The sequence below is a fragment of the Ictidomys tridecemlineatus genome, chromosome 11 (assembly GCF_052094955.1).
Source record: "Ictidomys tridecemlineatus isolate mIctTri1 chromosome 11, mIctTri1.hap1, whole genome shotgun sequence".
Taxonomy (NCBI): Eukaryota; Metazoa; Chordata; class Mammalia; order Rodentia; family Sciuridae; genus Ictidomys; species Ictidomys tridecemlineatus.
The window spans coordinates 26,555,016-26,568,292 of NC_135487.1; the positions used below are offsets into that span (position 1 = coordinate 26,555,016).

General features: G+C 47.8%; 2 protein-coding genes across 2 annotated transcripts in view; one reads left to right on the forward strand and one right to left on the reverse strand.

The window, feature by feature from the left end:
* On the forward strand, positions 1–9,175 carry Dnali1 (dynein axonemal light intermediate chain 1). Its single transcript, XM_005317830.4, has 6 exons — positions 1–163; positions 733–878; positions 2,598–2,767; positions 4,321–4,499; positions 4,841–5,005; positions 7,267–9,175. The coding sequence occupies exons 1-6, from the start codon at positions 83–85 to the stop codon at positions 7,300–7,302; spliced, it is 777 nt and encodes a 258-aa protein (XP_005317887.1). The 5' UTR covers positions 1–82; the 3' UTR covers positions 7,303–9,175.
* Positions 9,126–13,277, reverse strand: part of Gnl2 (G protein nucleolar 2) — a 24,509-nt gene continuing 20,357 nt past the window's right edge. The window contains exons 13-16 of the mRNA XM_005317831.5: positions 11,049–11,503; positions 10,541–10,620; positions 9,905–9,996; positions 9,126–9,325 (exon numbers count right to left, since the gene is read on the reverse strand). Of these exons, the coding sequence (XP_005317888.1) occupies positions 9,173–9,325; positions 9,905–9,996; positions 10,541–10,620; positions 11,049–11,503 (780 nt within the window). The 3' untranslated portion in view covers positions 9,126–9,172. The remainder of the gene's footprint in view (positions 9,326–9,904; positions 9,997–10,540; positions 10,621–11,048; positions 11,504–13,277) is intronic.

Consider the following 13,277-nt stretch of genomic DNA (forward strand, 5'->3'; position numbering starts at 1 on the left):
CTGGCCAGGGGGTTTCCGTGGTTACCGTAAACAAGGCCCGGACCAGAGGGCTAGCTGCTGAGCCGCCGTCCCAGCCGCCGGCATGATTCCCCCTGCTGACTCTCTGCTCAAGTATGACACCCCGGTGTTGGTGAGCCGGAACACTGAGAAACGGAGCCCCAAAGTAAGGACGGGTTTCAGGGGATGAGGGACCTGAAAGCTTCAACGGGGAAAGACAGATCTCAGAGCCGAAGGTCGGGAACCCCAAGGGACAAGAATTGCAGAGACTGGCAGTAAAGGGAATTGGGTCAGGGAAGAGGGGTGGGAGAGCGGTGCAAGAAGCCCCGATGGGGCTGGGGATGTAGCTCAGTGGTAGAGCAATTGGCTAGCATACACTAGAGAAGGCCCAAATGTTGGGTGTGACTCTAGAGCAGAGATTTAGAATGAGACAGAAGTCACAAGGAAATGGATGAAGCTGGCTGTTGTTCATGGTAGCTGGGTTCAAGAGTAGATCAGGCAGTGATTTCCCATCACTATAGCAGTGACCGACCACTTGAGCCAGAAACATCAGTTCAGTCATTGGGCTGGGACCAGAGACTCTTCATGGCTGGCTTCAGCTCAGACATTTCTGCTGAGCAGACAGATGAGAAAAGTAGGCTGGGATGGAGAGACTGGCAGAAGACCTGGAGCAATCCAGAGGACCAGGCTGTGTGGAGCTGAATCCCTGAAATATCTCCTGTTCCTTCCTCTTAGGCTCGGCCTCTGAAAGTCAGCCCCCAGCAGCCTGGACCCTCAGGTCCAGTCCCACAGCCGCCCAAAGCCAAGCTCCCCTCAACTTCCTGTATCCCAGATCCTACAAAGCAGGCAGAAGAAATCTTGAATGCCATCCTGCCCCCAAGGTAAAAAAAAAAAAAAATGAACAATGACTGGGAGAAGGCTTTTATATCCCAGAATATTTAGAAATGCAGGGAGAGGCACTTTGCCTTAGTTCCTGGCTGGTATCTCCTTCCTGCCTCTTAGAGCTCCTAGAACTTGCACATGGCTGGACTCTGGGAGGGTGGTGGGAAACCTTAAATCTACCCTGAGTGTTCTCAGCCAGTTTGATGGCTTTAGATGCCCTCTGTATACTGATGGATCCCAAATGTGTTTTTTCGGCCCTGTCCTCTCTCTTAAATTCCAGACCATATAGTCTACTTCTTCCTCAGTGCCTTCACCAAGTTGTCCCATAGGCATCTCAAGTTCAACATGTCCAAATGAAACCACAGTTTCTTCCTCTTCCCACTGCCCCATCTCAGTCTTCTTTCTGCTAGAGACACAGGTTGCCTTTCAATGCTTTCGGTCTCTCACGCCACCTGTCTTATCCTTCAAGAAATTCTTTTGACTTCACCTTCAGTTTATCTCCCTGGGCCAACCACTTTTCACCAAGTTTTTCTGCCATCTTGTCCCTGGTCTCTGTCACCCATACTACTTGCGATGGCCTGTTTAAAAACCCTATTTCCACTCTTTGCTTCTACAGTGTTCTCCACATAAATCAGATCAGACCAAGTCTTCCACCTGTAATGACCTCCTACCTCACTCAGAGTAAAGCCTGAAGTCCTTACAGTAGCTTCAAAGATGTAGAATGGCCTGGCCCATGATATCCCCCATTTTCTCTCTTGTTCACTGCCCCAGAGGTCTCCACTTGCCTTTCTGAAGCACTTCAATCACTCTCCCACCTCAGGGCCTTAACAATTGCTGTTCTCACTTCCAAGGATACTCTTCCTTTACTATTCCCTTCATTTCTTCTATCAGAAGAAATATCATTTCTTCCAGGTGAAGCCTTCCTGTTTTTTGTTTGTTTGTTTGTTTGTTTTTTGTGTTGCTGGGGATTGAACCCAGGGCCTTGTGCATGGGAGGCAAGCACTCTACCACTGAGCTATATCTCCAGCCCCTCAACTGCTCTTATGAAATGTATTGTTCTTATGTAACATATTGACAGCAGTTTTTAAGGCTTTAATGAAAAGAGGAAACAGGCAAACAGAGATCCATCTCCTCTGAGAAGGAGCTCAATGGAGGGAAGTGATGTGTCAGCTGATCCCCTCCCACCAGCAGCACTGGAGTTCTCTCCGCCACGTCTCCTATGTGGTGATTCCAGACCCTGGTTGTTATCCACCGTGAAGTTCCCTGTGGGTAGCCCATGCAGGCACAGCCCGTCAAGATCCTCCGCAACCCCTGCACATACACTTGCCTCTTTCTGGCTTGCACAAGGTTTATGGAATCTTGTGTCTCTTACTCCTTAAGTCAGTGGAGAGTTCCACTGGGCCTTCCACACAGATCAGGCAACACAATGTAAATCATGTTAGGAGGGTAAAATCTGCAGCAGTGGTGATGATTTCATGAAGATCACCTGGGGAGTAGACGTTGCCCTGTTCCCCAGATCCTTTTCTGTGGGGCAGCAAAGCAAGTATGGTTTTGGAACCCACACCACAGGAGTGGAGTGAGGGATTCTGGTGGCTTGGTGGCAGAGTTGCCCCTCACTCCTGCTCAGGCCGAGAACACAAAGAGATCTCTCTGCTGATGTCCTGAGAACTCTCTCAAGCATGTGGATTCTGCTCAGCGTGGCTGTGTCTGTGCCGCAGGGAGTGGGTGGAGGACACGCAGCTATGGATCCAGCAGGTGTCCAGCACCCCCAGCACCAGGATGGACGTGGTGCACCTCCAGGAGCAGCTGGACCTGAAGCTGCAGCAGCGGCAAGCCAGGGAGACGGGCATCTGCCCTGTCCGCAGGGAGCTCTACTCACAGTGTTTTGGTGAGTGGGCGAGGTGGGGGTGGGTACCACACAACCCCCACCTCCTTCCTTCCCTTCAGCACAGATCTGGCTCTGAGCACCTCTGAGCTGAAGCCCATCCCATGTTGAAATCACCTCTTTCCACCCTTCTTGACCCACCCAATAACTGCCAAGTGGAACTCCTTCCCCCTCCCAACCACCTGTCCCAACAGGCCCCCACCTGCCAGTCACTGTACTCTGATGATCTGGTTTCTTCATCTCTCACACATTTGGAGTCAAATAAGAGCTTCCATTTTAAATCTTGGCCTTTTCAAAGATAGTCACAATAAGCACATTTTTTTGTTGTTGTTGTTGTTTTGTTTTGTTTTTTGTTATAATGCTGGAGGTCAAATCCAGATCCTCATGCTTGCTATGCAAGTGCTGTTCCACTGAGCTAATTATTTTTTTAAAGAGAAGAGAGAGAGAGAGAGAGAGAGAGAGAGAGAGAGAGAGAGAGAGAGAGAATTTTTTATTATTTATTTTTTAGTTTTCGGCGGACACATGTGTTTGTATGTGGTGCTGAGGACCAAACCCGGGCCGCACGCATGCCAGGCCAGCGCCCTACCGCTTGAGCCACATCTCCAGCCCTGAGCTAATTTTTTAATCAGAAAAATTAATGTTTGGTATTTATATCCATCAGCATTCAGTACTCAGTCCAGAAAAATGTTGCAAAACTAATTTGTTGTCCATCAGTAGACACAAGAGATTTAAAATCTGCCACCCTGAGGTGTCCAGTGGCTGGATTCTAATCTGCACACTGCCTCTAAACTCTTGAGCAGCTCCTCTCAGTCTTACTATGATTGTGGTTGACCCTCCAGCTTTATAAAGGAGATTTTATATGTTTATAAAGGAGATTATGTGGGCTGGGGTTGTGGCTCAGTGGCAGACCACTTGCCTAGCACATGTGAGGCACTGGGTTTGTTTCTCAGCACCACATAAAAATAAAGAGCTAAAAATAAGGGCTGGGGTTGTGGCTCAGCGGTAGAGTGTTGTCTAGCACATACAAGGCCCTGGGTTCGATCCTCAGCACCACATAAAAATAAATAAAAATAAAGGTATTATGTTCAACTACTTCTAAAAAATAAACATTAAAAATATAAAAGTTATTAAAAAAAGGTGATTATGTGTGCTCTAAGACCCTGCTGTTCTCAGCCACAGATCAGTCCAGCCAAAGGGGCTGCTTTAAAATGGCCACCATCTTCTCACCGAAAAAGTCAGATTTCTGCATTAGTTCCCAGTTTCTAGCTAAGGGGGACCCACTATCACAAACAAACCTGGGGTTCCTAGTCTCCCTGTGCTTTGGCCAACCCCTTCTTGCTGGCTGGGTGCTGTTCCTTGTGCTAAATGGAACGGGGTGGCTGCATGGCAGACTCTTGGGCCAGTGAAGGTGCCCTCCATTAGGGCCTTCCCTGAGACCTCAGCTCCAAGAGAGAACACATCCTAGGGCCCTTCCAAGAAGAAGGTGGCTTGCCATGGGCAAGGTGCATGTCCCCTTGCCCCTGCCTTTCTGATCTTGCGTATGTGCATATTGGAAGATGAGCTGATCCGGGAGGTGACCATCAACTGTGCAGAGAGGGGGCTGCTGCTACTGCGAGTCCGGGACGAGATTCGCATGACCATCGCTGCCTACCAGACCTTGTACGAGAGCAGCGTGGCGTTTGGCATGAGGAAGGCGCTGCAGGCTGAGCAGGGGAAGTCAGACATGGAGAAGAAAGTGAGTAGGGTTTACCATGCCCCCTGGCCCTCAGGCTCTTCTGTTGATACCAGGGCCACTCTGTTGTCATTGCCGCGCTGCATCCTGGCTGCTAGGGTGCCCTCCTCACATTCATGACTCTGGGCCTTGCTTGGGTGTAACAGCCAGCCACATACATAGTCTTGGCTTGCTGGTCTCCCTGATGATGCTCCGTGCCAATCACTGACCTCCCACTTGGTGGCAGTATATACCCTGGCAATGTCAGGTTGGACAGCTGTGGTGTCCCAAGTCCTCACCACCCAGGCTCTCACACCACCCATCCATGGGCAACATCCCAGGATGACTGAGTATTGTGCCCTCAGATTGCAGAACTGGAAACGGAAAAGAGAGACTTGGAGAGGCAAGTGAACGAGCAAAAGGCAAAATGCGAGGCCACTGAGAAGCGGGAGACCGAGCGGCGACAGGTGGAGGAGAAGAAGCACAATGAGGAGATTCAGTTCCTGAAGCGGACAAATCAGCAGCTGAAGGTGATGGAGGCCCAGGTCACGGTGCTCCCACAGCACTGGTCCCCAGCCTCATGGGCTGGACAGTCCCCGTGGCCTTTACGTGTTGGTCCATACACACTTCCATGGGGTAAAGGAAGCTGACATTGGGGTGGGGCAGGCCCATGACGAGGGTCCTCCATCCCTCTGGCTCTGGATGGGCTCCATTCTCAACTCTGACCCCATGACACATCAGCCTGATTCTCTAGAAGACTTTTTGCCCTGGGAAAAGTCACCTAACCCCAGAGAGGAGGATAGGGTGGAAAGTAGAGGTGCCCTCCCCTCAAAGCTGGAGTTCTCCTTCATGGGCTGACTGTCCTCCTGGCATCTACTGGGGTTCCATGTCTGGGGCAGAAGCAGAGAAGGCCAGGTTAGTGGATGCACAGAGAAGGAAAGCCCCCTGGGAGGAAGAGCCACTTCAAGTTGAGGACCTTCCCAGGCACGATGGCGCACACCTGAAATCCTCAGCCTGGGAGGCTGAGGCAGGAGGATCACAAGTTCAAAGCCAGCCTCAGCAACAGCAAGGCACTAAACAACTCAGTGAAACCCTGTCTCTAAATAAAATACAAAATAGGGCTGGGGATGTGGCTCAGGGGTCGAGTGCCCCTCAGTTCAGTCCATGGTACCAAAAAAAAAAAAAAAAAAAGCTGAGGACCTCCCCAGGCATTCGGTCTCAAGCACCCCCCTGTAGATGGTCTTCCTTACTTAGGGTCCAAGAACTGGTGACATGCTCCCATCTATATAAGGTGCTGGGAGCCATGCTGGTGGGAAAGGTTGGTCCAACAGAAGGCTAGTCACTGGCCTCTGCAACCTTATGCTCCCTGACTGAGCCAAAGATTTTCAGAGGTTTGACCCCAGACTAGCATCATCCTCATCGGGGGCAGCTTATGGAAATAAATGTTTGGGCACTCCCTGCATCTGCTGAACCAGAAAACTTCAACAAGGCCTCCTGAAGTCCTGGTGTCCGCTGAGGCCCTAGGCACTCTCTTAGATGCATAGCCTATTGACATTGAGCCACTTCTCCCACAACCCTGGCCGCCTCCTCCCTAATCGCAAGGAGAGCTTACATTCTTGAGATCAGCAGGTGTGTTGGCTCCACAAACCAAAAAGGCCAGCTATTTGTGATAAAGAAGCCTTTGTATTAACCACCATCAGAAAAGATTCTTGTAACCAAAGAGTTAAAGAAAAGCAAGAATTCTTTATTCCATTATTATTATTATTATTATTATTTTGCACCAGGGATTGAACCCAAAGGCATTTAACCACTGAGCTACATCCCTAGCCCATTTTTGTATTTTAGAGACAGGTTCTCCCTGAGTTGCCTAGGGCCTCACTAAGTTGCTGAGGCTGGCTTTGAACTCCTAATCCTCCTGCTTAGCTTCCTGAGCCACTGGGATTACAGGTGTGCACCACTGCACCCTTGGTAAAGCTGGAAAATTTCACAGCAATGTGATCACTTACCTAGCTACCCCTGAAAGCTGCTTCCCTATCTGCCATCTTCCTTTATCCGCCATATTCCTTTGTTGTAAGTCCTAGTTACACGGTTTTCCGAAGCTGAATACCTTAGCATCTTTTTAACATTCAAGAGCAACCTTGTAATCCTCAGGGTGAAGGATTCTTTAGAAGTGAGTTTCTTTTATTGGCTCAAAGCTGCACTGCAAATAAAGCAGTGTTTGCAGTCCCCAGGATAGACCTACTTAAAGATCTGTTCACATACCATGATAGTAAATTATTGTACCAGCTACCAGAGAAGCCGGGTAAATAACTCCCAAGTGTCTTAAGCTTTACCTACAAGATGGACAGCTCCCTACTCACTGGTAGCAATTTTCTCTAATTGGGTGTCAAGTTGTCTTAGTGGCTGATAATTTGCTGCTTCCCAAACCTCTGGTCCCAGCAGAGATCCCAGGATCCTAAACCAAAGAGCAGACACATTCAGGCCTGAAATCTGAGCAATGAAAAACCACTATTTCAACAACTTTTATTCAATTTCCTTTTCAATGCTTTATATTATACACTGAGCTATTACTGTATGGAAACCAGGACAGTTCTGGTTTCTCCTGGTGTAACAAGACTACGCCAAGCCAGAAACCAGCTAATCCCGAAAATATGGAGTGAGAATGAAGGGGGGAGAAAAGAACACTTGGAGTGGCAGCATTTGGATTATTCTTCCCAAAGACTTTATCACCTCTCAGCTATTTGTGTTAGGCTGCAAGCTTCAAGCATTAATGGTTTGTTTTGTTTTTCAGGCCCAACTGGAAGGCATTATTGCACCAAAGAAGTGATAATTTCCATATGGGTCTCAGCGAACACTACCACCCCATCACAAGCCCTTTGTAATAAAAAGCTAGTTTCCTGAGTGAACAAGCCATCCCCTCCCCTGACCACCACCTACACATTTGTCAGAAGTCACACTATTGCCCCAGTGTCATGGGACACCTACAGTCTGGCAACCAGGCTCCTGGTTAGGCAAGAGGGTGGCGTGACCCTGATAGTCTCGGTATGCAACTTGTGGGCCAACCAGGAGATTCGCCAACTCAAATAGTAAGACTGAGAAGGAACTGCTTTCCCATCTCATCCACCATCCATCTGTGGCCAAAGGAAGCTACTCCTGTCTCTCAAATGTCTGGTTCACAGGTTCCCTTGTATCCTAACTGGGGCTTCTCTGGCCTCGGTCATTCCATTTTCATTCCTAACCAATGCAGTTTTGGTAACTCATTTTGGAGCTTTGTTTTTCTGCTGTATGGTCTCATCCCCACCCACCACATCAACTGGATCTCTTCCTTAGTCTAAGAGTTCAGGGAACAGCGGCAGCAGCAGACCCAGGCAGCGGAGGAAGTAAATGTTTGCTGGAAAGGAATCCAAGTCCCAGTGTCCTTTGTGAGCTGTGCACACTTCAGCTCCTCCCTCCCATAGACATCGTTCACCTTATTCTGCAGAAAAATTGAACTCTAACTCCACATCCCCATAGTTACCTGTTTAAACAACTGGAGAGGTAACCGTCTCTTGTATGCAGTTTCTATTACTTTGTGTGTGTGCGTGTGTGCATGTGCATGGTACTGGGGACTGAACCTAGGGGTGCTCTACCACTGAGCTAGTCTTTTAAAATTTTGAGGCAGGGTCTCACTAAGTTGCCGAGGCTGGCTTCGAACTTGCAATCCCCCTGCTTCAGCCTCCCAAGTGGCTGGGATTACAACCATATGCCACTGTGCCCAGGGGCCATGCTAATTATTAATGACCAGAGTATGGCCGGCAGACAGCTTCTGTAGACCCAGAGGATTGAATTAGTGACACAAATCCTTAATTCTGGGCAGACCAGGACAGCAAGCCAGGTGACATCCATCATGCAGTTTAAGTTTCCCAAGTCTGGTTCCATAGGAAGGCACTACCATTTCACGGGGTTGCAATGCCACTCAGTATCCCTTGAAGTGCAAGGACAGACTGACTCCTTGGCAGAGCTCTAACATAACACCCTTCCAGATTAGGGCTTCAAGGCTCACTGGGAAAACTAGTCCCACAAGAGCTGTGTTCCTAGAGCACACCCCACCACTCTAATCTCAGGTTGCAAGCCACAGCTTTGACCCATACCCAGTGTCTTGAGGAATTATAAGTCCACTCAAGTGACCTGCCTGTGCTGCCATCTTCATGAGAAAGAACTCTATTCCCTGAGGTCTGTGGTCCCATGACTCGTGACAGCAAAGCATGCATGTCCTAAATGGGTCCACTTAATGAGGGTCAAAAGTTTCCAGAGCTTTTTTCTCATATCTTAAAGTACGGCCAGGTATACCAAACATCTCTGAAACACGCTACAGCTCTCTGAGCTTCCACACACGCTGCTGCCTGGCAGTTCAAAGGAAATTACCATTCTGCACTCTGTGCATCTCAGACCCCATTTCAGCACACAGCCAGCCAAAGGCACACTTGGAGGAACTCAGAGCTGACTCAAGTGTTTGGAGAGGTCAATGGACTTGACGATGGAACTCAGTAGGGCTGAGGGCTTTATTTTCACCGGCACCAGTAAATGGCTGCATCTGTCAAGCCTCAGAACACGTGCACTGTGTCCTTAGAAATGCCAAGTGGGCATGAAGAAAATGACTACAATTTCTAATTGTATATTTTTGTATAATATAATTTAATAAACAATTTTTTTACATGTTACTGCTTATGTCTGAATCTTTTGTGTCTGTGTTTTTGTCCCTCGGAGTCATTGGTCTTCTTTTTGTTCCTGTTCCTATTTTTCACGTTGTGTGTTTCATAGTAGCGCACACCAACTTTTCTGGATTGCTGCTGCCGTGCTGCTCGCCTTCGCTGCAAAAAAAAAAAGAAAAACCCAATCAAGCGCTGAAAGTCATAAAACAGGAGCCTGTCTCTTACCACTCCACCTCCCTTGCAACTAGTGAAACAGGGCTAAAGAGAGGTCCCCCACACAGACCTGTTGACCCCTTCCTGATTCACATTTGGTCCAGCCCCCAACCCCACCTCTGATGTCTGAATCCTTTGTGGCATTCCTGAAAATCTGTTCTCCCTGGTGGGCTTGCTCCAGCTCCACAGAGCACGGTCACAAAGCTGTTCTCATGGAGGTCAGTGATCTGCCTCCCTAGCCAGTTCTGCTCCTCAGGTCATCTCCCAGGGACCACACAAAAAACCAACTCTTCCAAAAGGTAGGTCACAAAGTGGAAGACAGTACCCAGGAACAAATTCCATGGACTTATGACATCTGTCCAGTTGGCCACCTCTTGACCCTATTTAAGTGACTTCAACCAGGTAGCTGAGGTCTGGGGTTCCTAGGATTCAGCTCTAGACCCACATTTGTTTCAGAAAGTGCATCCTGAGAACTGCACTTCTCCCTACTTTCTACACCTGGGTCTTGGGAACTAAAGCACTTACTTCCTTAGATGTAAGTGTCCTTGGAGTTTTACTTGAACGTTCTTCTTCCCTCTGAGCCTTCCGCTTCCTTCCCTTTTTAGTAGGTGCTGGATCTAAATGATACATAAAACACACATGGAAAAAAAAAAAAAGGAATTTCCTATTCAAAGTTTGCCCTTGAATTCCACGGTGGAGAGGAGGAGGAAGGTGGCCAGTGGATGGGGCAGGTGAGCACAGCATACAGTAAAGCAGGACGAGGCGGGGGGTGGGGGGGTGGGGGTGGTGCCAGGCCAGGTCAGACCCCACAGACTATAGCAGGGTTTGCTTTCGTGTCACATAAACACTCCTGATGTGGAAGCTGTCAGTCAGAAGGGGTCAAGAACAAATTCATGTAATGTCCCTGCTCCAATTTGTCTGTGGACCCACCCTTAGATTCTTAGACTAACACTGTACCCTTCTTAGAAAGATGATTCCTGAATTGCCAAGTTAATCCTGACAAAGTGAACAATGAGAAGCAGATAACCCAATTTGTATGATTAATACTATGGAGAACCAGGTCATGTATCTGTGTGGATGCCAGTAGAGGTCACCTGGAAGTTCCACTTAGGTTCCCAAAATTCTAAAGATGCAAATCACATTTAAATAATGTATCTTCACCTATATCATTTTCTTCTTTAGATGATTTTCTCTGTTCTTCAGGTTTGGCGAAAACCATTTCACTTAACCCCTTGGATATTCTGAAACAGAAAAGCAAAGTAATGAAGCGGCCTAATATTCTCTTCAGTCACCCGCAGCAGGGTGTCTTGGAGACCTGCAACAACCTCTAAAATAAACTCCACTCCTGTTTGCATGGTTAACACCAGGGGAAAAAGTTGGTGGAGTTCCTTGGGCATTTCTAAGATACTGGATAACTAATTTTCTCATGCTTCAGGGAGCTAAATGTGACAAGATTCACACGATTTCTTCTTAATCTGCAATGACCGCCACCCACACACATGTACTGCCAGGACAGGGGTGGGTAGGCTCAGTGGTAGAACATTTGCCTAGTGCACTCCAGGCCCCAAGTTCTACCCCTAGCACTAAAAACAAAAACACCCTTTCCCATACTTGTGGCAAGTTTTGGGGAAAAGAACAAATTCAATTCATTTAATGGTGAAAATATTACCTGACGGCTGAAAACTTTTTAGCTTTGGCTTTGTTTAAAAACTTCTGGTATTTTGCGATCTTCTCATCCAGGGCTTTAATGACTGCTTTGGTGTCACTTTGCCCTGGCTCTTCCAGGGACTCCTGGTAAGACTCGGCCTCATCTTCCTCCCCTGGCTGCTCCTCTTCTTCCACCTCCTCAGCAGACAAGCTCTCCAGCTCTTCTTCAATATCTGACACCTCCACAGGAACCAGGTCATCCCCACAAAACTGGGGCACTACATTGATTTTGCCAAAGTTCTGGCGAACCCGTGTGAGGATCTGTTGCATCTCTGAGCTGGCATTGCAGGAACTGTCCTCTTCTTTTTTTCCCTCAATGACGGATTCTGACCCTTTACCTACAGTTTCTGTGGTTTCCTCTTCTGGGTTGTTCTGGGTTGTTTCTGTGGTAATTTCCAAAGATGAGGGTGGTGGAAGCTATTGAGGCCAAGAAGGAGCAGAAGCCGGGAGAGAAACAGAATCAGAAAAGGAAGCAAATGCCTGAGCTCACACCTTGCTCTTGAATGAGCAGCCAACATCTTAGAACCAAGAGAAGTATGGAAAATATCTACATTTGAGTCACATCCTTCATCTATTCTAAGCCAATATATGTCAGACCCAGAAACAAAGGATCAAAGGAACTGATATGCACTTCTAAAAGATGCACCCATTTTAACAGTATTGAACCAGAGAAAACCAATCGATCATTTAGTACAGACAGGTAATGTTCCCTAGATGTTCCTGGAGAGTACTGTGATGAACATGGAGCTACTGAGATAAGCACATGCCACCATATGAAGATGAAACAAGAGCTGAACAGTGAGCAGGACCAGGAGAGGCATGTGAGGAGGACGTGTCTTAAAAGAAAGTCCAAGAATGCTGGAATAACTGGATTTTTTTTTTTTTCCACAGAACTCAAATGATTTCCCAAAGAAGAACAGGTATGTAGGGCTGAGGAAGTAGCTTGGTGGTGGAGTGTTTGCCTAGCATGCACCAAGTACTAGGCTCAATCTCTAGCTCAAAAAAAAAAGAAAAAAGAACCAGTGGCAAAGCACTAAATACATCAGGAATCTGTAAAATCCAGGAGAATTGTCCATTTTTCTAGTGAGGCAATTTTTAGCTTTCAAGTTCAAGAGGTTTCTGCCTCACCAATAGAGAAAAAGAAAGGAAAAAAATCACAGCGTAGGAGAATGTAATAGTTTTGGGGGCTGGATTAGATATGGAACCCAGGACCTTCTGCATGCTAGGCAAGTACTCTACCACTGAGCTACACCCCCAGCCCCAGCAGAATAGTTCTTAAGAATTAATTGAACTCATTACCTAAACTTAATGACTAGAAAGGAAAGAAGGACTGAGGTAAGTCCAGTGTTTCCCACAGGCTCACAAGCACACAGACTTCCAGCTGGTTTAGACCCAGCCTCCTGCCCCTCCGACTCAGCCAGCCACTTCTCTCCAGCACTCTGCGCAGGCCACGGACACCCCATCTCAGGTGCTCTGGCTGTGCTGCTCCCCTTGCCTGGAATGTTCTCCTCCCAAGACACCCGAAAGGCTCCAAACTTGAAGTTCACTGCTAGAAAGCCGCTTCTCAGAAACCCGTCCCAAGCTCCCCACTCACAGGAGAACTTTTCTGCCTGCCTTAACACCTTACCCCGGTTGAGTTTTCCTCATAGCACATGACACTTCTTGTTACATTTTTTTATGTATTTAAGGAGACAGATAACGTTTAGTTTTTGCCCCAGAGCTCCTAAAAATCTTGGCATTTCCTGAGGGCCAAGGGTTTCTTTTGCTATTCATAAGCCCCTCTCCCTCACACCTGCATTTAAGTTAATATGATGACTTATGATGGGATTCCCAGGTAGCTTCAGAATGGAGGCTGGTCTCCAGAAAGACAAAGGCATGACCTTCAGCCCCACCCCAACCTCTGGGGAAGGAGGCGGGGCTGGAGCCCAATCACCAATGGCCACTGACTTGATCAATGTGTCTGTGTAATGAAGCCTCATAACCATTCTTCCCTGATGGGGCTCAAGGGCTTCCAGGCTGACGTGCCTGTAGACCATGAAAGCACCCGGAAGCTCCCTGCTCTTCCACCCATGCTCCAGGCATCTCTTTCACTTTGCTGTCCCTTACTTACTTCTATCATCTGTAATAAATTGGTAATCATAAAGCAAGCACCTTCCTAAACTGTTTTGTTCCAGAAAATTATCAAATCTTA

Bases quoted from the DNA above. Each gene is read 5' to 3' on its own strand.
- Dnali1 (XM_005317830.4), top strand. From the start codon at position 83: ATGATTCCCCCTGCTGACTCTCTGCTCAAGTATGACACCCCGGTGTTG. The intron at 879-2,597 runs GTAAAAAAAAAA...TCTGTGCCGCAG, and splicing joins AATGCCATCCTGCCCCCAAG to GGAGTGGGTGGAGGACACGC. The intron at 4,500-4,840 runs GTGAGTAGGGTT...TTGTGCCCTCAG, and splicing joins AGTCAGACATGGAGAAGAAA to ATTGCAGAACTGGAAACGGA.